This window comes from Excalfactoria chinensis, chromosome 16 (assembly GCF_039878825.1).
Source record: "Excalfactoria chinensis isolate bCotChi1 chromosome 16, bCotChi1.hap2, whole genome shotgun sequence".
In the NCBI taxonomy this organism is placed as follows: domain Eukaryota; kingdom Metazoa; phylum Chordata; class Aves; order Galliformes; family Phasianidae; genus Excalfactoria; species Excalfactoria chinensis.
Genome location: NC_092840.1, coordinates 5,574,971 through 5,598,693, shown reverse-complemented (window position 1 = coordinate 5,598,693; position 23,723 = coordinate 5,574,971). Strand labels below are relative to the sequence as shown.

General features: G+C 42.5%; 1 protein-coding gene across 3 annotated transcripts; it reads right to left on the bottom strand.

Annotated features, from left to right (window-relative positions):
- Window positions 1-387: 387 nt before the first annotated feature.
- Window positions 388-23,448, bottom strand: GIT2 (GIT ArfGAP 2). 3 transcript variants are annotated; one of them, XM_072351134.1, is made up of 20 exons: window positions 23,290-23,448; window positions 20,847-20,980; window positions 20,219-20,331; window positions 19,750-19,855; window positions 19,299-19,385; window positions 19,024-19,154; window positions 18,813-18,907; window positions 18,172-18,217; window positions 17,050-17,101; window positions 16,616-16,688; window positions 16,202-16,299; window positions 15,811-15,922; window positions 15,381-15,523; window positions 14,773-14,922; window positions 12,476-12,724; window positions 11,027-11,116; window positions 7,959-8,041; window positions 7,662-7,844; window positions 3,897-3,960; window positions 388-3,138 (listed from the first exon to the last, which is right to left on the bottom strand). In XM_072351134.1, exons 1-20 carry the CDS (start codon window positions 23,339-23,341, stop codon window positions 2,926-2,928), a joined length of 2,274 nt encoding a protein of 757 aa, XP_072207235.1. In that variant the 5' UTR covers window positions 23,342-23,448; the 3' UTR covers window positions 388-2,925. The 3 variants fall into 3 exon arrangements, with proteins under 3 accessions (XP_072207235.1, XP_072207236.1, XP_072207238.1); XM_072351135.1 differs by having other exon boundaries at window positions 17,050-17,098; XM_072351137.1 differs by lacking the exon at window positions 11,027-11,116.
- Between the last annotated feature and the right edge of the window lie 275 nt (window positions 23,449-23,723).

The window sequence follows — 23,723 nt, the reverse complement described above, 5'->3', positions numbered from 1 at the left end:
CATGCCTGGAAGCCCCTGCTGTTTTTAAAGGGTTGCTTCATGACACATCTGAAATCAGTAAGGTAGATAACTTGGCAGTAACTGTTAACATGCCCAGTTCCTCTCCAGGACATGTTGAAGACATGTTGAAGGCTTCTGTAAACTTTGCTCTATTTTTTTTTTTCCCCCTCACTTATTTCACAACAAATAATTACAAGCTGAATACTTGTTAGTTTCTTTTTAGTTTCAAATTGCTGCAATGCAGAAGGTGAGAGGTGTTTCAGCTGCTGGTTACACTCGATTCTCAGCAATTGCAGCTTAAAACCAGGCTCAGCACTTCAGCTGGCTTGGTACATTCAGGTCCATCTTTCCTCAGCAGGAAATAACCCCAAGTATTTCACACACTAGAAGAGTTTTAGCATTTTATAGTAATACAGTAAACAAAAGAATAAGTCAGGTGGCATGACACTGAAAAATACAAGTTCTGGAAAAGGCAAAAGTTTTTACTTTCCTATGCAGCATACTGTAAAGAAAGAGCAAGTTTGTTTACAAGGGGGGCTGGGGGAAGGATATCTACTTAAAAAAACAACACAACAAAACCAATGATTTTATCAATCTTCTGACCTGCAGTGCTGTATGATTTGGGGGCTGAACTGCTGTTCTTCAGTTCCACAGTCGTAGCACTCTGTGAAAAGATCTGACATAGCATGTAAGCCTCTGCTCAGACTGTCTGTTCTATGGGCTGCATCTGCGATCTGCACATCCCACATGATGTGCGCTGTGGTTCTGGAGCAATGACGTGGTATGGTGATGACCAACCTGGAATAACCATTTGTTCAGAGATGGTGGAAATTACCAGAAGTACTGCTTAAATGCCAGAAGGTAAAATCATTTCATTACAGGTGGCCTTGTTTTTATAGCTAGGCCTTCCACTGAGCTGAAGGGATGTCTTAGGAAAACATGGAGCTAGCCTGGCTGGAGCAAGGGCTTACAGCTGCTGCAGTGTCCCTTCAATTTGGTACAGGTGTAAACTGAGACCTCAGGGAACTCAGGGTTACCCAGCTTTGGAAATCAGGTAAGATATGTGAAAGGAAAGCATGTAACCCTAGCCTGAGAGATTTAAAAATGCTATCTATCTATCTGCTTCCTTTCAGTGGTATCAAGTTTTCAGAACAAGCTCCCAGGAGATTATCTTGTGTATTTAAGTGCCAGTAGCATAATTTGAAAGTAAATGTCTCTTACGGTTCTAATCCCAGCCTGTCTGCATTCCTGTGAGCTTAGAGACAGCTCCAGCATCGCAAGTGTAGGAAGGAGAAATAGAAAGTCACCCTGAAGGAGATTAATTTACTGGATTGTCATGAACCCTCAGTTCCCTCCCTCCTTAAAAAATGGAGCTAAGTACAACATGCATACAAGTTGGGGCACTTGATGTTTATACATACATACAAACACGGTGTGACCTGAAAAGGAAGGAACAGCTCAAGTTTATTTCTTACCCTCCACACGGCAGTTTTTCCAGCAGGAAGCCTTGCTGGCAGGCTCTGTGCTGCAGCTCTGTTTGTCAAACAGCAGACACCCATTCCTGACTCCAATGTTTCTGTGAAAGCTGTCTGAATGTTCTCATCAGCTGCTGACATGTGACAGCTGCTACAGCTCTGCAGCTTGGCTCCTACATAAAACACTGCCTGAGCTGCTACAGCAGGCTCCTTCAGCATCACAGCATGCTTCTAAAAAGGATGCAAGGAGGCAAAAGTTAGCCCTTTTTACATGCAGTTTAGACTCCCAAAGAGCTGCTTTTTTTGGTAATTATGGTCTTATGTGTTTCTGGAAGTTTCATAAACTGTTATGAATGGAAAAAACTGAAATGCAGGTGGATGTTTACCAGCTGTTTACCTCTCTGAAAGGCAGCCTAGCATGGGTTATTCAGGATACAGCCTGAAAAATGTTGAATTCTTTGCAAAGAAACTTACTGGATATGAGAAATCTTTTCACGTTTGGATACGGTGAGGTACAGAGGTTACATGCGATGGCAGACACAGCTTCTTTTAACTGGCACTATAACTTCCTTTTTTTTCTTTCCTTTAAAATCCTAAATCTTCAGTGAAATTGCATCAGTGCTGCTGCAAACATGACATTGCCTTAAAGATGACAGAAAAATTCCATAGGAAACTTAAAAATGAGTTACTGAGCCAGAAATGAAGGATAATATTTTAACCACTAATGCCCTAAAGTAACATCAAACATATATATTAACGGCATAGTGACAACTAAAGGAAATAACTATTAAAATTCAAATTCCTTCCAAAACAGATAAAGTGACAAAGACCTTGTATAGTTACATGTAACAAGCTTGGATGCCCACAGCTACTATTGTTTCAGCAGACTAAGAATGTACTATTATTGCACAACAGTTGATATGGGAACAGGTCACATTTGGCTTGTACTCCATCACCAGGACTACAAGCATCCTACTGCTGGTGAGCAGTTGTCCTGGAGCCTTCAGAGCCCACTTCACTGCAGGATTCTCCACTGCACACAAGGCTCCAGGATGGACAGAGCAGGGGTGAGGTTCTGCCCTCTGATATGTGCAGTTGACTTCAGTGGGGATTTGGCAAGCAATATCTGAAAGCAGCAAGTGGCCCCAAGGAAACACCTAGCGAGAGCTTGATACAACGCTGGTACATGATATTGGCTCAACAGCTATTTGCAACATGCTACTATCTGTAACTAAACTGGCAACACAGGCACAAAATAAGGCAGTGGGTTAAATTAGTCATTAAAATTGTTAGAAAACATGCAAAAAAATAATACTGAGTTTAAAAAAAATAATAATAATAATCAAGAGGTTTCTTGCCCCTTTAGTTTTTCCTCATAAAAATCTGAATAGTTCCACACCTATATTTGAAATTCAACCTTTCAAAAAAAGGAAAAAGCCAAGTGTGTGACTCAGTTGTTGTTCTCTTTGGTTGTGATGGTAACCAGCTGCTTAGCAGCCTTGGCGATGTCATAGGCGCACTGGATGACCTGCTGTGTGACCAGCTGGATGTCTGTCGTGGGACACGTCTCCACAGGGAGGGTTTTTTTGCACTCGGATTGGAGTCTGTAGGCACTAGATGTCAGCAGGCGCAAAGAAGTCCTTACCAGTTCAGATTTGGGTTTCTGGGAAAGCAGAAGTGGAACCAGACAGAAAAACAGAAGTGTTTTAGGATGACTTTTAAATACCCAGTAGTGCTCGACAAGTGCTCTTTAAGGTGGGCCCTTTGCTGCTCAGGCTCTGCTTTCTACAACACACTTCCCTCTGTTCTGTGATAGAAGCAATCGCTGCAGAGATGTGGGGTAGGATTGGATGAAACAAGTTACCAGAATCTCGCCTCTTTAACCTCAAGTACATGCAGGGAATGCTGATTCCTGCTCTTGTTTGAGAAGTTACTCACATAAAGTTTGTAATGCCCATTTGCTGGCTGATATCAGGGCAGAGCACATACAAGACAGTTCAGAATAAGCACAACAGCCTGAGATTCTCCTGGCAGTTTTACTCAGTAACTTGACGATGGAGATTCCACTCCCCTGAAATTTACTTTGAAGAAAGATCTACACGTACCCACATTAAGAAACAAGCAATGGCATTCAAAATAAAACCAGGGTGTCTAGCTAAGTTCCAGTAAAGCCCCATGACTCCTTAAACAATTAAGGTGAGTAGCTTCCAGGTTTTCATGAACTGCATGCACCTGATTTTAAGTTGGAAGTCCAAAAGTAAAATTAGAGGCCTGGATACACAAATTAACCTTTCCTGATTAGCACGTGAATAACTATACAGAGGGAAGATTCAAAAATCAACCCAGTCACATCCCATTCCTTCTGCTTTTCATTTACAGCAAGGAAATCCAACACAGAATGAAGCCAAAAAACACACTTACTTTTGGGAACAAGGCTGCCATCTCTGTCACTGCCACGTGTATTCTCTCAGAGCACGGTATATAGCTGCAAAAAGATGCAATGTATTATTCATCGTGTCTGCACCGCCTTTCCTCTTCAGTTTCACTGCTCAGTGGCTATTATTCTAGGAACAACTGGGTAACAAAACCCCATACATGTCCTAAGAACATCTCTGTATGCTGTGCTTTAGGCAACTGCAGTAGATCCAGCACACAGCTGGGTGATTCTTAGTGTCTCCTTACTAAGCACTGCTAGCACACCGCAGCACAGGTTTGTATGTAACTATGTGACTTGAGAGGGAACAAGAACTGAAAGAATACAGAAGTCTTCATTATTCTTCACTCAGTGTTTGAAGGAACAGCTGTCCAGATCTATTATGCCAAGCACTGTCAGAAAAAAATCCCAATTTGTATGCAATTACAAAGCACATGTCTATGAATATTAACTACACAATTAATTCATGACTTACATTTCCTCCCTGCCCCAGAGCTTGCCTCTAAATTGGGCAGAAAGTTGCTCAGCTGGTTCTGTTTGGTTTATGTACAACAGACATGGCTGCTATGTGTGGGAGAGTGTGCCCAAGCAAACCAGATCATGAAGTCAGACATGCAGTAAGGGGTTCCAGTTTGACAGTATTTAAACAAAACCTGCTGTTACTTTGGGGGAAAAAAGCCACCTGCTTTTTACTTAGTGCAGTGCTGACGAGCAAAAGTAGATGCAAACACATTTCTCTGCATGTGGGATCTGAGTAAGTTTAACTCGCTGCTGTTTCAGGAAGATCTGTGTTTTGATAGAGCTCTTTCTGCATAAACTAAGAGACTGAAAGATCACACTACTACAAGAGAAGTAGCTAAACCATTGAGAATCCAGCTAAAAACATCCTGGGATGAGGGTTGTACAAAAACCCAAGTGTTTCCATTGATTTCATGTTTCATTTAAACACAGCAAACACACCATCCACAATTGTCATATTGCAGTTTACAGACACGTGCAGCTTTAAACTACCAACCGCTTTCACTGAAGTTCAGATTTAGGCTAAAGTCAGTAATTCTATTGAGTTAATCAGTGATAGGTAACCAAACGAATGCAGATTCCATTAGTCCTCATAGATTTCACTTCTGACTTGCACACCAGGTGAAAATTAGTCTGCTCAAAACAAGGCAATAGTCTCACTTTAAGGTTCTGATCCTTCAAAAACTCCATTTCAGCATTAATTAATTAAGACGGTTCAGTCTTAAGGAAAAGAACCTCAGCAACATCACAGCAACATGTTGTGTAGTCATGTTATGTAGCCATCTTGCAACACCAAATGTGTCAAAACGGGTCAGTTGCACCAAGAAGGAAACAACACAGTGGGGTCATTTTGGCAATGCAGGAAAAGCTGCTTGAAAAAATACATTAAAAAAGAGGTGTATTTCTATATGTCTCAAATCACCCAAGTTCTTCCAAAGAACCTAAAAGTAGAGGAAATCTTCCAAGTCCACTGTAATTTCCATTCTGCAAATGACTCAGAAATTAATTAGCTCCTGCAAGCCACACTGAACAGCACTTCACCTCATAAAAAAAGTCAGTTTTGCTGATTAAATTCTCCACCAAGGTGGATAAAACCCTAAAAGTACCCAAGTGAAGATTAATGATGCGTATTTCACAACATCTCCTCCAGGTTACTGTGAAGTTTATGGTACGTCTCGGAGGGATGGCTTTATTGCTCACGGTAAGCTCGTCAAATAACCTGACGTGTTGGATGTGTTCACACACGTCCCAGGAAAACATCAGGAGGATTTTGTGGCAGCTTAGAACAGAGAATTCATCATCACCAATAACTGGTGGCAAAACTCCTCCTCCATCTCTGACGCTTATTGCTGGCAATAATACCTGGGGTTAAAACTCAGGAAATTATGTTTTATAGAACATTTCACTTCAGCTTCATTTTTATTTTAAGCATGAATGAAATACTTGGTCAGGTTCTTGTTCAACATGTCAGCTGTATAAACAGTTGAAGACCTAAAGCTGAGAAAGTGGTAACGTTGCATGCAGGGAATCGTGGCAATTCTGCTACTTTTGCAACAGTGCAGAGAAGCAGCAAGCATATATTGTGCTGTCAGCTATCATCATTCATCTCCATGGACAACAGGTACGACAGAGACAGAAGAACCTCTTAAACTAGGACAGCTCAGTTCCAGTCTGCAATTCAGTTTTGCATTTCATACCAGGAGCTTCAAGTGAACCACTGATCTCCTGGGCTTGTAATTCCCTGCACTTGATACCTGAATTTTCATTATCTTCCAAAGCATTTCATGCATAGCCTTTAACGACCCCTGTGCAAACGGTGTGTGAGGGAGGAAGGCAACAGAGAGAAAGAGAAAGGACACTGTGCCTGGGAGACAGGGACAGAGGCCAGAGTACCAGGAGGCAGGAGTGGGCTGCGGGCTGCTCAGGGGCTGCAGGGGAGCTCTCTCAGCCCAGGGAACCAGCGTGCTGCAGCAGCCAAGGCTGTGTCTGAGCTTGAGCGTGCTCACACGCCTGAATGGTCTATTGGCCAGAGGAGCACAGCAAAAGGAATGGAAGAAAGCGAGGAAACAAAAAAAGGGAAGAAGGTGTTTCATTAATAGATTGTATTCTTGCATCATTTTATTACTGTCTGACCAGCTATGCAGCATGCCATTCTTTTATCCACAGCATTCCCAGCAGGAATTTGGAAGCTGTTACATCCCCAACTATCTCAGTTTATCAAAGAAATGCTCCCCTGTTGCAGGGATGGAATGGAGGAACCATTCTCCTCCATCCTGAGCAATTCTCAGCCCCCTGAGACAGAGCCAGGGAACAGGAAAACAAAAGGAAACAGCTTCACAGTTCAGTGAAGATTATAGTCATGTAAGTAAGTAGTGGCACAGCCCAGGCATGGTAAAAAGAACACAAAAAAGAACACAAGTATCTAAATATCTATTCAATTTAACAGCTAAAAGCTGGGTACACTGCACTGTTTTGTCCAAGGATTTTTCAATTATTATTTAAGCACTGTAAGCCTTGACACACGTAAAACCCAAATTCATTTAAAACTTCTCTTACTACTGCTCCTTATTATCTGTGAGAATCAAACAACAAAGGACCGCTGTGGAAAAGGTCACAGGCAGGGGCAATGAGCTCAGCACTAACACATTAGAACTTGCCATTCAGTGTGAGAAGGAAAGGTCGTGCACTGTCCTTTCTAAAAATAGAAAAGTACCAGAAGGAAAAAACACAGAACAAGAGTGGCCCCATTGTTGTGCACTTCTCTCAGCAAGGAAGGAAGCGAGAGCTTAACAAAAATCACCAGCAGCTTCTGATGGGCCGAGATGGGGCGCAGAACTCAGGGCTGGAGGCAGGACACACAGCTCACAGTGAGACCTGCCAGCTGCCAGGTTAGGTTTATCCAGAGACCAACAGTGCTCCAGATCTAAAACATGCCTGTACTTGGAAGACCTAACTATTATTTACTGTCCTCGTCCTCCAGATGAGCTGTGCAGGAGCACTACCTGATGAGCAGACTGTGACCATGGCTTTTACTTGCTTGTGGTTATTCTGGAAATTAATTGTTCTGTTACTTTTACAACCTCCAGTACACCAGGGAACACCACAGACCTACACATTTCATGTGTGTGAAATCCAGTATGAACACGGGCAGTTAGTAGCTGTACTTCTGAGAACACTTGCATTTTACTTATTTTCTCATAACCTCCAGAGCTTTTCCAGCACACGTGCCTTACCTGTCATGCTTGTTCTCCTGTGCTGCACGCAGCAGTTCCTGAATATTCTTAGTGATCTGCTCAGTCTTCCGAATCACATCTTCTGTACTGGGCAAACTGGAGCTGGGGGCTGTGTCAGTGTCCTCAGGGATGGACCCCTCTCCCTGCCAAACAACACTCCTCTGCCTTCCCTTCCTGCCTGACCTGCAAAGGAACAAAGCTAAGATTGGCCCAGAAGCACAGAGCTTCATCACCACTGACCTCACTGTCCTCCAGCATCACAGTGTTACAGCATTAGCTCTGTGTCATTGCACCTACCCCGTCTCCTCCAGCTCCAGTGAGGCAGTGGTGTTATCATAATCGCTCTCAGGCACACTGCTCTGCTTTTCCAGCTTTGAGGCCTGCAAGAAAGGCAGATTTGTTTCAGCACTGTGCAAGAAAGAAGGGCCCCAAGAAGAGTGCAAGCACTGCATCCCATGTATGTGGTTTGCCCTTAAGCACGACAGCCCCTACACCTGCTGCTACTCCAGAGCCCAGCCCACGTAGCAGTCCCCAGATCAAGGGGTAGGAGGCCAGACCAACCAAAGCTGAGACCAACTACAGAACAAAAGGAGAAGGCTATTCACTGAGCCAAAGGCCCAATATTTTCCACCTCCTATTCTCACACAGACCAGCTTTGCACCGCACAGCAATACACCCAGCCCATGTGGCAAGGATGATGCTGTTTTTAACCCTAAACTACTGCTTGAATATCTGGGTTTGTTTTTGTTCTTTTACCCTCCCAGAGGGCTGCTAATACAAAGGACCATATTTGCACCACAGCAGCTCAAGAGCTCCCACTCTCCCCACACATGCTAACAAGAAGCCTCTCTATCAGGGAGAAACTGAAAGCAGACTTTGAAATACAAAGCTAGGTTTGAACAGGTTTAGCCTTCTAGAACAGTTTATTTTCTGGCATTACAAGCTCCTGGAACACCTACCACCAGGCCGACCTCTGCAGTTCACACAGACCTGCAATCTGAAGCCCTGAGATGCACACTTCCATCTTTGGGCAGGTTCTGAGACCACTACACATCTGCCTTTCCCAGACTTAAAAATGGCAGCACTCATAAGAAGTGCCTGCTACAGCTCACCCACTTAGACCCAGACACATTACAGTGTCACTTTACACACAGCTCAGGCTCAGCATCAGCTCCCACCTTGTTCACAGGCACTGCTCACCCAAGAGGGCCCTCTGCCATCCCTGCTGAAGAACCAAAGCTAAAGCTGTACAGAAACTCTGAAGTCAAGATGAAGGGAATCTCTACTGTTAGATTGTAAGAGATATCTTCAATCAGCATCCCAGATCCATACAGTTAGCAATCAATGCTTTTTGTCTTGAGGGTGGACTGAAAACGTAACAAGGAAACATTTTTCATTGGTTGAAAGGAATTCCATTCATTAAGCACTTACCTACTGCTAACACCACCAAATTCAAACACCCAAAGTACGAGTGCTTTCCATCCACTTTACAGCTACTTTGCACAGAAGGAAAAGAGAACAAGGATTCTTTGAATGCTCACCTGTGAGGACAGCTACTAGAGATAAACTCCAAAGAGCGACAGACATCTTTTGAGGATAAGGACTTTGCATGCACAGTCTGTGCTTTTACTATCTAGCACTGTAAATGTTATTTTCTCAGTCTATATGGAGTACATTAGAGCCAAAATAATAATACAAAGGATGGAAGAATTTGCAAAGAGGGTTTTTTATCCTGGTGGAAAGAGGCCAGAGTTTGACCATTCAGCCCCCAAACCCATAGGTAGCTTTTAGCAACACTGTGTCATGTTGAAAATTTGAGCAGAGATTCTGCAATGATTTTCCAAGGAATGGAATGAGATGGTGCTGTTTTCATGATGGTAACCACAGGGAAAAAGTAAAATAAATCACTAAAAAACAGAGGGAGAACTTTTCCCAAAAGATCTTTTCAAAAACAGTTCAATCTTTCAAGGAAGACAAACTCTTCCCTCTCAAGTTTACTCTTGGGAGTCTTGTTTTAATGCAGAAATAAGCCAAGCTTAAACCCTGAACATCTAATATGACAGAATGGATATAAGCTACTTGCAAGTTTCGATGAAACAAGCCATAAACATCTAAAAACACTCCAAAGGACCTCACGTTACTACGTGCTTCAAAGCTAAAGAGGTGCAATCAGCAAATGCAATCAACTCATTCTGATGACAGAGGATACCTCCTGCAAGTAGTGCAAGCTGGCAGAGCAGTGAAATGGCCACAGCCGAGCTGAAGGCTGCTCACCTTCAGCACTTATGAGTTTGTGACACAGGTAGCTGCTGGGGGTCCCTGCACAGCCAAAAATGGATGTTCTTCTAGAGCTGCAAATGGAACTCACTTTTACAGTTGTTACAAGGTTCCCAATCTAAAAAACACAGTCAAAAGAAGCTGGCGCAGACTAGACTATCAAACTGTTCAGTTATGCTAAATGTATCCTCATGTGAGCTGGCATCTAGGGTTTCTTCCAGTAGATGGAGCTGAGTGAGACCAGATTTAAATGTTCTGCCACAAGAAAGAGAAAAACGTTTTTAAAAGATTAAGAAGCTGCCTGAGGCTTCTCAGAACAGCTAACAGTTGGCACAAGAAGCTGTAGTAAAGACAGCGACTTTGGAACAAGAGCTTGTAGAATGTGTTGCTATTTTTCCCCCTAAGTCAAGTGTTTTTGTTGAATATGGTTTTGTAGGGCCTGATGGAATACCATGTAAGCTTCCTTTATACACACTCGGTGCCTTTCACCTTGACCTGAGAACAGTCCTGCTAACAGCAATTCCCACACCCATTCAGGCATCCATCTGTTAAGGTCAGCAGAAAGCAGGCCAGCCAACACTGAAAGAATCGTTGGGCATTGTGTTTGGCTGCTTAAAGAATTCACTTCAAACAAAGTAATGAACACCTGTAAGATAAGCAGTCAATGAATATCGACGTGGATTGGTGCACACTGACAGCCCCCAAAGAAAGCAGGCTCAGAAGTTAGGACATGCACGTGCCTCATGCAGTGCATTTTAGTGAAGAGTTACACATTGGCTTATGAAATATCAATGAGTGCTTGCTAAATCCCTTTGCAAACAGCAGCCAACTTGTCTCTTGGCTGTTTTCATTGTTATGGAGCTCAATTTGGAGTGACTGTGCACAGGGTTAAACGCTAAAGATTTTAGCTGTCACGGAGTTAGAGAGGAAAGTATCCACAGCACGGTGCCAAGATACGAAAGTGATGAAATGCTGCTTCGTGCAAGCATGGAGGCTAGTGAGCATAAAAGGGCAGAGGACAGAGGCATAAGCCTTCTCAGAGATTGCCACCTCCTCCAGGTAGAAGACCAATTGGGAAGGTACTTAACCCTTCGTGTGCTTTCATCCCTTGACCAGGAAAGCGTGGAGGGGAAGGAAGGTAGAGATGAAGAGGAGGTCACAAACGCGCTCCTCCCGATCTAGAAATGGGAAAAAGAAAAACACTCGGGCAAACCAACACCAAAAACAAAACACAAATAATTCTTAATTGAAATAAAGGAGCATTCTTAAAACCGTGCGAGGTGACATCAAGCAAGAATGATTTTGAGAACTTGGCTGAGCCTGAGCAGACTTCATTTATTCAACATTCAGCTGGCTTTGAGGTAATTCTAATCCTGATATTTTAGAGGCATTGAATTTCACAGAGAATAAAATGCATTCATCATAATACCAAATGAACCAGCCTCCACATAGCAGTCCTTCAAAACTACTACCTCTATCTGAACTACAAAATGCAGAAAGCAAAGGACCCAAACACAGCACTACTGTGTTCTGCATGCATGGGCACTGATGAAAGAATTCCGGTGTTTCTCTCTGTCAGATATGCCTTATTAACATGGCAACATCATTTACAATGATACAGACTTCATAGTTTTTAAGTTCTTTTTAATATGACTGCAGGGAGGGGTGAGGAGAAGGAACGGCATACAAACTTCTGCACCGATTCCCTGGGCTCTCTCTCTACCACCAATGCATCGTATGGGAAAACACTAATCCAATTCCAAACTCAGAATAGGAAATTGCTTGCCTAGTGAAAAAAGCTGGTGTAAGGGAAACTGCTGATCACAGCTTGAACTTCTGATTAACCATCTGAGGGAAGCGATGAGTCAGCTGCAGGAGCACAGGTGAAGGTAATTCAGCTGTGTTCTCGGAAGGGGTGCAGCTCCTAGATCCCATTTAAGGGCTGACCACCACTAAGGTAGCATCTCTTTCTTGGGGTTGCTCCTGTGTGGAGTTCTGGTGGCAAGCCTCAATGCTGGCGAGCGTCCACCTTGACTGAAGGCCTCAGAGTTGATGAGTCTTTTCCTTAGATATCCTCTGGCTATCTATTTACAGTCATACTCGTATTATTCCAACTATACAGTTGGCATCAGGTCTTCTTGTTCTTTGTTAAACATCATTCTAGGGTTCTACAAATGGTCATGCATCTGTATATCTTCAGAAATAAATCTATAGGTTGTACCTACCCTCTTAGAATGCTACTTTTTACCTTCCTCCTGGTTTTCAAACAGTCAAATGTTGATATTTGGAAAATATAACGTGGTTAAAAGAAACAGCTGAGCAGAAGCCAAAAGCTTCAGCTTAAATGTTCCAGAGCTGTTACAGCTTTTACTTCTCAAAACATCAAGCTCCTGCAGACATGTTAATACAGCAAACAGTAACAACTCTTACAGTTCAAATTCCCTCCAAAGCAAACAGTTGGTTAAGTGAGTATAGTTGGAAGAGACAGAAAAGCTGAACAAAAGGAAAAATGCAGAAGCATGAGCAGTGTTACTTACGTGTGGAGGAAAAGGTTGCAGTCTTGTTATGCTTTCTTCTGGGTATGTGACCTCTCCCATGGGGAGGTAGGGTTTCTGACCTGATCCAGTCTCATACATGGACATGGGCCTGCTACCCCGTGCAGACGGTCGTCGCTTTAAGGAGGAATTGTTGGTAGGGTCTGTGTATTCAGAACCAGTTTGGACCTGATATATATTTGTTGTGGCCTGTCTTCTGAGGTTGGTATTTTCACTCTGTAGCGTTTGAAGCTGAAAGAAACGTTTAGCAGTGGGACTTTGTTTTTCTAATAGCAAGCGTCAAAAGCAAACTGAGTAGGCAATACACGCTTGTCTGCTTTACTAGAAAATCCAGCTTCTAGGAGCTGGGGTTTGATTTATTCTTCAAAAATCTATTTGATGTGTTTAGTACAAGCAAAGAAATGTCTACGTTGCAAATCTGGCAAATATTTATGAGTTGATTTCCAGCACTTGTTTGCTGGGCTGCGAGTCAAACTGGATCTTAAAGCTGACTGTTGTAGTGAAAAAACACACAATCTGTTCCTTCCAGCCTGGCTGCAGTGCCATGTGAATCACATAACACAATGAGGATGCACGGGGAAGGACTGCCAAAAGAACAGTTTTTTTTCTAAGCAAGCTGATCCATTTCAGTAGTCAACACAAGAACTCTGAAGAGGACTATGACATAAGGCCCACAACATCTGAAAAGGCCCAAATTAAAGCACAGACATCAGAGGCAGTGCAAAGAAAACCAGAGCTTGCTCTGCAAAGCAAGAGGAGAGTTTAGCTTATGGAAAATAAAGAATCAGCTACTGCTTTCTAACAAGCCAACAAGAAATAATTTTAAAGCTTTTTTTTTTTTTTATTTTTATTGCATGTATTTGATGGATAGTAAAATTGAAACAACCCTGAACTTTTATGGAGCTACTCAGAGTAAGTTTGCTATATTAACACATCATAAAGAAAAAAATAAGTAGAAAAAAAAATGTATGCATCAGCAGTTCTCTAACAATATGCCAAGTACTTCAAACAGACGATGGCCTTTTAAACATCAAATGGTGTATTTATTGCTAGCATTTACTATAATCACATGCAACCTCAAGAGCAGCACCTATTGAAAATGTCTTTTTGGGGTTGTTTTTTGTGGTTTTTTTTTTTGATAGAGGTAAGATTTGTAGCTTCCTGTTTTTTTTAAACAGGTTTGTGACCTTCTAAGCCCTTGCTCAGAAAATGAAATGATACTAAGAAAGAGGAGAGCCTTTTGAATGGCATCTATTGCACTAGAATTGCTGAAGTAGTATGGATATATTGCCACAAATAACCCAGCAGAGAATTCCCATGCTGGACTGCAGTTCACAGTAGCTCAAAGCTGATCCAGCTGTTACAGCTTCTCCTTATTCCGTGTCCCACAGGGGCACACTGGTGCACTGCAGAGCCACCAAGCACTAACTTAAACAGGTCCTATAGCCACACACATCACCAGCACGTAACATTAGTGCAGCATCTCCAGCATGAGTGAGCCCCAGCTGTGTTGCTTTTCAAAATGAGTTCTACTGCAGCAAAGATCTCTCTTTTGCCACACCACAAAAGCATACACTGAAGTGTCATTAATTCATAGGCCCTAATTTTTTCTTCCCCCCACAAGTAGGTTAAATCTGTTTCAAGAAGCTCAACGTCAATGAAAAGTTAATTCAACTGATACAGAAAAATGCTTCATCAGCACAAGCTATTAAAATAAACATCCTGAGATCTCTTTGGTTCCTCTCTGTATTCACCGTTCCAATAGATCTCACAGGCTGAACACAATTGTAATAAGTTGGCACCAAATAGCCAAGGGTATTTGAATTTGCTGAATTATCTGGGCATCGGATCCTAAGAGGTCTATGGTGCTTCCTTGGCCCAAAAGAACACAGGGGACAAAAAGTACTGAGCTCAGGTTTCTCTGCAAGAGGACATCTTCAACACTGTGAAGCCAACTTTCTCTTTAAGGAGAGCTTCCTGTAGGACATGCTGTATGTACTGCAGTATTGTAACTACCTGGAAAACAGGGCTTTTAACACTAGGTAAGGGAACCCATCTGAAGAAACAGACAGGGTGACAGACAGGATAGGGTGCTCAATAGACAAGTAAGGTCTGCTACCAATACACATTCCTATCTTTTACCTGATTCTAAAGCAAGTCCATTTTACAGGTTTTCTCACTATCCTCATATTGGGTCATTGTATCTTCAGTTTCAGCAGTTTTACTCTGGACAACTGAAAACGCATAATTGGACAGGGTTATGTTACTGTGCTTGTTACCTTTTTCTGCATGATCCTCAGCTCATCACTCAAGTTGATGTTCACTTTCATTAGCTGCTGAATCTTTACTTCAGAAGCCACCAGTGCATTTTTAACTTGCATATACTCTTGGGCCGTCACTGGTCCATCTGACAAGTCTGAATCCAGGCTCTAGAAACAGAGATAGAAAACTCTGAGACTGAAAAAAGCAGGACAATGACTGCCCCCTTTTCACCTCGCTGCATTACTTTCAGGCATGGCATAAAAAGTTCAAGTTAGAATTGATATGCTGCAAATTTTTGAGTGGGAAGAAGTAGTTTGTAAAATACCATGAAACCATTGATTAAAAGCATTTCAGTAGATCCAATTTCACCTGTGCAATTGGGTCTTATATTGCGACATGCACAATGGCACCATTTATTTTTCTGAAGCAGCCTTTTATTTATGATATAAATTCTTTAAATCACAACGTCTAATTCTGCTAGAAAGTATACACAGACTGACTGTTAGTTCTAAAGTGAAGTTGAAAATTAATTAATACATTAATTGATTACTTATATATGTTAATTTACCTTGACTTCAGATTACCTTTATGAATAACATTTGGTGTATCAGCATCTCAAACCTACCTTCTGCCTAGTTGATTTAGCTGCATTTGTTTCCAAATCAGTATCTTCATCTGAAGCAACACTGTCATAATCAGGCTGGTCGTTATCCTGACTTTCACTGCTATGCTGATTGCTGATTGATTTAAGTATCAGTTCCACATTTTCTGTCAATCAAAATCCATTTTAAAACACACTAATAAGTTTGGGGGAGAAATGGAAGCACATAAAAATAGTTAATCAACTAAACAAATAAGCTCTTCAGCCAGAGAGACAGTACAGTTTGCTATCCATGTGCTAGTTTAGTTTTTTTGTCATACAGAAACATTATAAGTTTCTTTCTTCACAGTACTTCATAGATACAGTACTTCTGAATGATGCTATCTTATCACGTCAACTAAATTACTGCAAGCCTGCATGCAGAAGCATGGAAGAGCTGCCAACCAAAACTCACCTTTTGAACCAGAGAGAGGATTCCCCTGTTGTCTTCGTTTGGCATCACTTAAAATATCTATAACTAACGTAGCAAACTCATGAGCATTAAACCGAGCCAGCTTCTGTCTTCCCTAAGTTAGAGAATAATAATTATAAAATTAATGTGTGTCATATACTAGATGAACAGCACAGTTTCCAGGCAAAACAAAGACTACAGCAGTTACAGTGAGTTGACTGTTCAATTTAAGCATCTGCAGAACTCAAGGGAAGAGGTGATGCAAAAGATTTTTTATCCTCTTCACAGGCAGTTGTAACTCTTTTACAATAATAAAGTACAGTAGAGCAATATTGCTTAGAATAACAGGCTTATTAAACAAGAATAGTTTTGCAGTACTAAGATGATCACATACCTGATTCCTGGTTGAGGAATATTCAGGATTTACAGGAAGAAAAGGGACAACTGTGGTCTCTGTCACGAGAGTACTATGATTCTGAGTAGCAAGCCAAACTGCTCAAGGAAGGGAAAAGAAATAATAACAAAGGATTAAACTGCCTGTGCTATTTGGCAATGGTTTTGTCAAAGAAACAAAGACCACAATTTCAAGCACAAAAAGCAATCAGTTCAACTGAAGATTTTTTTTCCTCTCCCCCAGATGTCTCTTTACTTTGATAAAGTAAAACCAGCCAAACAAAAAACACTTAAATGAGCATGCACCTGAAGACAGTAGAAGAAACTACCACTATCAGTAATTTCTTAACAAATGCTTGCAACTAGCATCTTCTTTGTGATTTAACAATTCATGTTTGATGCACATTCTGCTCACCTGCATCTGTTTCCCTCCTGTCAACTTCATCATACACATCCATGGCCAGTTCTTCAAATAAGTGGTTGCTTAGCTAGGGGTAGAAGAAAAAAATTACAGCTGAAAATAAAACCAAACCTATTAAGATTTCTATAACATTGAAAATAGAAGTGCATAACTTTGCTCTCCATTGGCACTCTTCCAGCCCCAAAACTACATAGGCTGAGAAGCAAGCAGTTAAGTTAGGCATTATGCAGGTGTACCTCATAGAGCAGACCTGCCATATTTTTCTAGCTTCCCAAAAAGTTAAAAGCAAATAATAGCATTTAACATACAAACTGTGACATTTATGTATTTGTTTAGGAACTGATAGTAGCTGAAACACCAGCTTGAAGTGCAGCACTTGCCACATTACAGTAAAGGTGTTGCACAGCACACATGGAAGTTTTACTTACAGACTGAAGCTTCTTCTTAGCTGCTTTTGCAAGTTCTGATAAATCCAGACTGCTATGAAAACAAAAAGTGACCATTACATCCATGGCATTTAAGGGCTTCTTTAAAGATAAATCCCACGTTTCAATGATTAAAATCCCTTTTATTTAAGTATTTAGTATTTTATACAGTTTGTAGCATATCAACCTTTCCAGTATTACTAATACACTGATTAGCATACTCTTACTCTTATACAAGATCTAAATCAGAAGAATCCCAACAACCCTTCAGAACAGAAGTACCCATTTGCACAGCTCAAGGAGTGAGGAAGTTGTAAAACAATAAAATACTTTCTGTAAAGAACCTGAAAAACATGCTAACTGTGACCAAAACTCAAGTCCATTGAAACCACACTAGATTTGTTCCAGTGAACCATGCAGGAGGAGGTATGTGTACCCCACGTCAGCTTCTCTCTCCATGCAATGTGGCAAGCGATGCTTACCCTGCTCTGCAAAATACTCTGCACTGTGCTTAACCTAACAGTTGACGACATCATATTAAGAAGTTATAGATCTGATCAGTAGGCTTTTATTTTTTTTTTAAACCAATAATTACATAGTATCTGTCTACAATATTTATTTGCCTTATAGCTTTCCAGAGACAACAGCAATAAACTGAACAGCAGTTTACTTACAGCCGTCTTATTTCCAATGGCGTGGCAATAAAAGAAAAATGTTGATGACTTATGATTAATACATGATATCTTTCATAGAAAAGATGATTTAACTGACTGCGATCAAAACTTAAGAGCACTCACACGACCAAAAGTACAACCACAGTCAGATATTCTGCTTTTTTGCAAGCATCTGTTTCAAAATGCAGTATCAGGAAATAAACAGATCCTTATGCTATTTTACAAAACCCATTTCCCAGAATTATCCATGTGTTTAATTATTCCATCTGCATTTCAACAAACAATAAGCTGCTATAATTGTCTGGTTTTGTCTAAGTTTGATACAAGCACATCTTAGAAAGCTAAAATGACAACAAGCTTAGAAGTTATTTCAAAGAGGAAAATCTTCGATCTAACTCTTAAGGACTGTTCATAAATAGCTTTCAGGCTTGTCATGGAGTCAGAAACTCACCTATCCGCCATCTGAGGTATAACAAAGTGCTGTCCATTTTTATGATCTAGAGTTGAAAACAAACTGTACTTTAATAGGCTGTTAGTGGGAGATTGCAGTGAGAAACCCGGAGATATGCAAACCCAGGACAGACTATCTTGAAAGTCATCACTCAACTTTAAGCTACAGAAAGCTAGCAAGTCTTCAAAGAAGGTTCCTACCATGATTTGCTCATGCTATATAAGCTTCCAATTAAGTCTTATCAACTGCATTATTATTTCTTTTCTAAATAAGCTTCAGTTCTAATGCAGGTGCCCTTATGGAACCAAACAGCTAAACATTTCCAAGTGTGCACCTTCAAGGAAGCATTCATTGAATTGGACACTCCTCTGCTTTTGTAATTTCAATTAGAATAAACACCTTAGTTTATTTAATTCAGTGCTTCTGCACTGTGTCCTGCAGACTGCATTACAACACTTGTATTTTCCCTGAAACTCAAGAGTACTCATCTGCTCTTAAATATAATAAACCCTTAATTTTTAGTTTTCTAATATAAAAAAGGGATATTAAAAGTGTAGTAACACGGAAACAATGTATACCACAGATTGAACTGCCCAGTAATTAACATATAAAGACCTAGGGGTGCAGATTTTTCTACTCACCTGGTTTCCTGCCACAGAGATAGAAAGCTAACCTGTCAGTGAGCTCATACTGAATTTCTACCAGGCGCTCTGCCAGTTCATGGTGCCCACCTTGTCTGGTTCACATAAACATACAAAGAAGAGCCCTATTAGTTACTCCTATATTTGTTACACAAGAACAAAAACTGAAACTTAAACATTTAAAAACATCACAAATGTCAGAGCCTTCTACCTTGCATAGTCAACTGGGGTTTTTCCGTTGGAATCTTGTGTGCCAGGATCAGCGCCATACACTGCTAATAACTCTGCTTGTAATGTCTGTCCTGCCTTAGCAGCAACATGGAGCGGGGTGTTTCCTTTCTCCTATGGATCAGAAAGAAAAAGCACATCACTATTGCATCAACAGCTCTGAATCTACCATCGAAACATAACATGCATCATCTGAAATCTGCATAAATAACACTAAAAACGGATCACACATCAAAACAATGAAAAGCAGGTTCATACAGGATGAAAGAAGTTGGCTTGGGCTCCTAAGGAGAGCAATCGCAAACAGGTCTCCAGGTTCCCCGTCCTCACGCTGGAATGGAGTTGCTGAAAAAGGAGGGGGATTCTATTCAACACAAAGGCAGTAACAGTGTTTCAGCGATGCTTTTAGAAACAGTTACACAACAATTCTTGTAGCAGCTGTTTTATATAACATACTTTTTTCTCCAAGTTAACCTAAATCAAAGCCTCTGAACCATCCATATCTCCAGAATCTCTATGTATTTATATATTACATAAAAAGCTGCTCCAGGCTGAAGCCAAGCTGTGTTTGTTTACATAACAGTGCTGAACAACAGCAACAGTTAAGTCAAAAGCACCTAAATTCAGTTAGATTTCAGTGTGCCGCTACACACAAGCTGTAGCTTCTGTACATTGCCAGGATAACAAAAAAAGCCACCAAAAAACTCACCTTGCTGAGATCTTTGGCGGTCACACTGTCATCCTCACGGCACGGCAAGCGATGAACAAATGCTAACATCTGATATTTAGCTCTGATGAATTCAGCTTTATTGGGACTGCAGAGAAACCCCAAGCAAGAAAATGGGAAGAAACGTGAGTGCTTTTGAAACAACAGACATCAACTATGACTACTCCAAGCAAGACATCAGGTATCAATAGGTCACAGAACTGAAGCTGTATTTCCATCTTTGAAATAAACTGAAGAGTAATCCTTGAGATTTATGTAAAAAAAGAAAATCTGATGATGTGAAATACCAACGAAAAACCATAAAAGCAGGGCATCTGTGAACAAATAACTAGTTCTGCTATCTTCAGAAACAAAACATACTCAGGTTCTCACGTACACCTTGCTGCCTATGTTACTGCTAAATAAAACAATCACACCTCGACAAAGAAAAGGTCTGTAATTTTCCACTTACTGCACTTTATCCTGAGGGTTAGCTTTGCGCCTTCCACTCATAACAGAAGCAGGGTCCAGCAATGAATGTTCCCATATGGAGTTAGCACCATTATTATACAGTGTTTCAACCATCTGAAATCCAAAACGATACAGGCAGGAGTGAAGAACGTTTGCTTCTAGCTGCACAGTCTGACTCATCAGAAAGCTGCAAGTATTGTGAACCCAGCAGCAAGGTGGCACTGACTCATATTCTGTGTACCAGTGCCTAAAACCTACTGGGGTGTCAAAGCCCAGCTGATATTTAGGAGACTGTTGTGTGGAATGTAATATGAACCCCCTTAAGATTTCTCCCTCCACATGAACATCTCTACCAAAAACAGAACACTGAATATTTAGGTTGAAGCAGATGTACTGCTGAAAGGAAAAACTGAAGGTCCCTTCCCCAGACAGAGGTATCAAATAAAAAGACACAGATATTACTAATTTTATCAATCCTCCATGGCAAAAAAAAAACAAGAGAAATAAAAGATTATTTAAATATATATATATATATATACACACACACACACACACACACACACACATATATAGAAACACCACAAAGAAATTCTAGCTTTAGTGAAGGAGGAGATGTCATTGCTCTTTACCTGCAGCAGTGTTGGAGGCCATGGTGTGTGCTTGAGATGTCTCACTTGAGAAATATGACGCCCCAAACTCCGGTGAACGCTACAGCACTCGTCGCAAATCAGAATTCCCCTGTTAATGGATGCCCAACAAGGATCTGAAAAAGAATACATTTATTACAACCACAGAAGGCAAGGCGACTTCTTATTTCAGAGTGTAAATGACTTTGTGTTTTAGAACTCAGCATTTTAACTTGAGCTTTACTGCTCTCAGCGCAATGCTCAGAAGCAACTCCAGTTTCTGTCAGTGACAGAAGAGGCTCCGAAGGCCAAGAGCCCTTCAGGATGAAAGTGAGCAGCAAGACAGACTGTCAGAGCTGGCACACTGCGGGAGGAAAAAGGAGTTCAAAATCTCTTCTGTTTTGGAAAACTACTTAATTCCAAATCCAGAGATGGGTTTGAGGCTGAATGAATACAACACAAGCCTGTATCTGATGAGAGATCTTCTGCATCGTGTCAGAATACATCTAAGCAATTGTGCATCACAAAAATATCCTGCTGTGACCCGTGCAATAAATATACTGAATCCATGAAACGTGAGATCTGATCACTGATGTGGTTTCTGAGCAGAGCTGATGCTGTGTGCGCTGAAGGCAATGCAGGCAAACCCAGTCGAGCCACAGCTCACAAGGGAAGGCAGCATCTAGTCATAGGTGATAACTATCACATAGCCCAGAGCCAAACTGAAGTGTATGGTGTAGGAAAAAAAACTAATCTAATTGAAGAAACAAAGTAATAAGGCGTTTGAGTGCTTGTTATTAAACCATTCCACTAGTTCTACAACTTTCACTTCTAAGAGAGAAAAACAGAACAACAAAACGAGTTTTGTTAACCCCAACCTAACAACCCAAGACTGGGGGCATCCTTCCACACTAACGAGCCTTGTCTCTTTTCATTACAGACATGCTCATCATACACCCATTCATACATCAAAATGATCTTCTGAAAGCCACTGTGTTCCTGGTTTCAGTCACTGGTTGCTGAGCTGCTCGCTCTATATGCACCGTAACCAACCCCGTTCAGCTACAGCAAAGTAAGCTCCAGTTTATCTGATCATTCCACAGCAGAATGGAAGCTTCAGCACCCCTCTGAAGAGCAAAGCAGAAACCTTGCTGGTAATCTGAGCTCCCACACACTGCGTACAAGGCTGGTCAAACAGCAGCGGGAGCTCAGCACTGCAACCTGCTTTCAAAGTCATGCTGGTTTAATCAGAAGTGGAGTTTTCATTGAACTACATGAAGATTTGTGGGCTCCCATTCAGTTCAGACGTGGCTCACTGCCAGTTACTTGCTCTCAAGTAACAGATGGGGACCGGAAAGGGAACAGTATTGGTAATGACAGAGAGCTGTCAGGTTATAGGAAGACCGTTATTTCAGGTTGAAGTTAAATGTCTGTGTTGGAGTTTAGTCTGCTTTTAAAGGCAATACAGGTACAAATACAACTCAAATACACTTACGCTGATGGCAGAACACAGCAAATACTCAAAAGATCTCTCAAGTTTGCTTTCAGGAACATGGCAGAGTGCTTCAAAACAGGAAGTGTGCAAGGACAGGCGTGCTCTGCGGGTACGAGAAGTGAGCTCCTGCCCCAGCATAGGAAGTGCATCAGAAAGGAGCATGTAAACTCTCCTTGTGCACAGGACAACCAACTTGTGGTCCCAAAGGAGCAAAGAGAAGTTGGGGAAACCCCAGAAGCCAACCTGGCTCAAACAACGCAGCTCCTAACAGCCCCACAAACTCTGCTTTCAATCAAAGAAGGGGTTTGTTTGGTCACACATCACCCAACAAAACACAGAGCCGTGACCCTGCCGTGTGCTGCTGCCCCCAGCTCAGGCTGCCCAGGGCCCATCCATGGCCTGGGGCACCTCAGGGATGGAGCACCCACAGCTCAGGGCAGCACTGCCAGGGCCTCACTGCCCTCTGAGTCCCCTCAGAGCCGTGTTTCCTTTCCCTTCGACTCCAGTCCGGCTGCTCACACTGCCGTTTCCATCGGCTCACGCCGCAGCGTTTTAATTCATTTCGCCGCCCGCCATCAGCGATCAGATCCGCGCAGAACAGAAACACAAAAAAAAACCAGAAAACGCAAACAAACAGAAACCCGGCCGAGAGATCGGACAACAAAACACGCCGCTACCCAAAACAAAACAAAACGAGTTTCGAACACAAGAAACGGCAGAAACGGGGACTTTTGAGACCCCCGTTATCGCCCTCAGACCCCGCACCGCCCGCCCTGCGGGCCCGGCTCCGATCCACACAGCGCTGCCGCACCCCGGCCCACCCCCCGCCCGCCAGCGGCACCTGCCCGCGTCTCCTCAGGGGAGGGGGTGGGGATGCGGACGGGCCCTGCCGCCCCCTCCTCCCTTCCTTCTCCTTTTTCCTCCTCTCCCCCGCGGCTCGGCCGGGCTCACCCTGCGCGCTGCAGTCCGCGCACACCTCGCTGCTCCTCAGGCGCTTCGACATCGCTGCGCGGAGCGGGCCGGCCGCTTCCTGCCGCGCTCACGGGGCCGCCGCAGCCCCGCCGGGCGGCCGAGCCGAGCCCGTAACGCGCAGGCGTACGGCAGAGCCGCCCGCTACGCCGCCGGCTCTATTCACGAAACCGCTTACGCCGACGCGAGGAGCCGGGCGGAGCTGCGGTGCCATAGCCGTCGCGTTGCCCCGACTCAAGATGGCAGCTGGAGACACTACCCTCACCCGCAATGGCTGCGCGCCTTCCTTACTTCCGCAACAGAGCGGGCGGGCGAAACCAACGCTGCATGGGGATGGGGGGGGACGGTGCGTACCGGCCGCCTTGTCCGCGTTACTGCTCAGACGTTCCCCCCCTCGAGCGGAGAGCGATGGCGGA

Bases quoted from the DNA above. Each gene is read 5' to 3' on its own strand.
- GIT2 (XM_072351134.1), bottom strand. From the start codon at position 23,341: ATGTCGAAGCGCCTGAGGAGCAGCGAGGTGTGCGCGGACTGCAGCGCG. The intron at 19,856-20,218 runs GTAAGTGGAAAA...GTTTCTCTGCAG, and splicing joins AACCCTCAGGATAAAGTGCA to TCCCAATAAAGCTGAATTCA. The intron at 16,689-17,049 runs GTAAGTAAAACT...TTCTACCCCTAG, and splicing joins CTAAGAAGAAGCTTCAGTCT to CTAAGCAACCACTTATTTGA.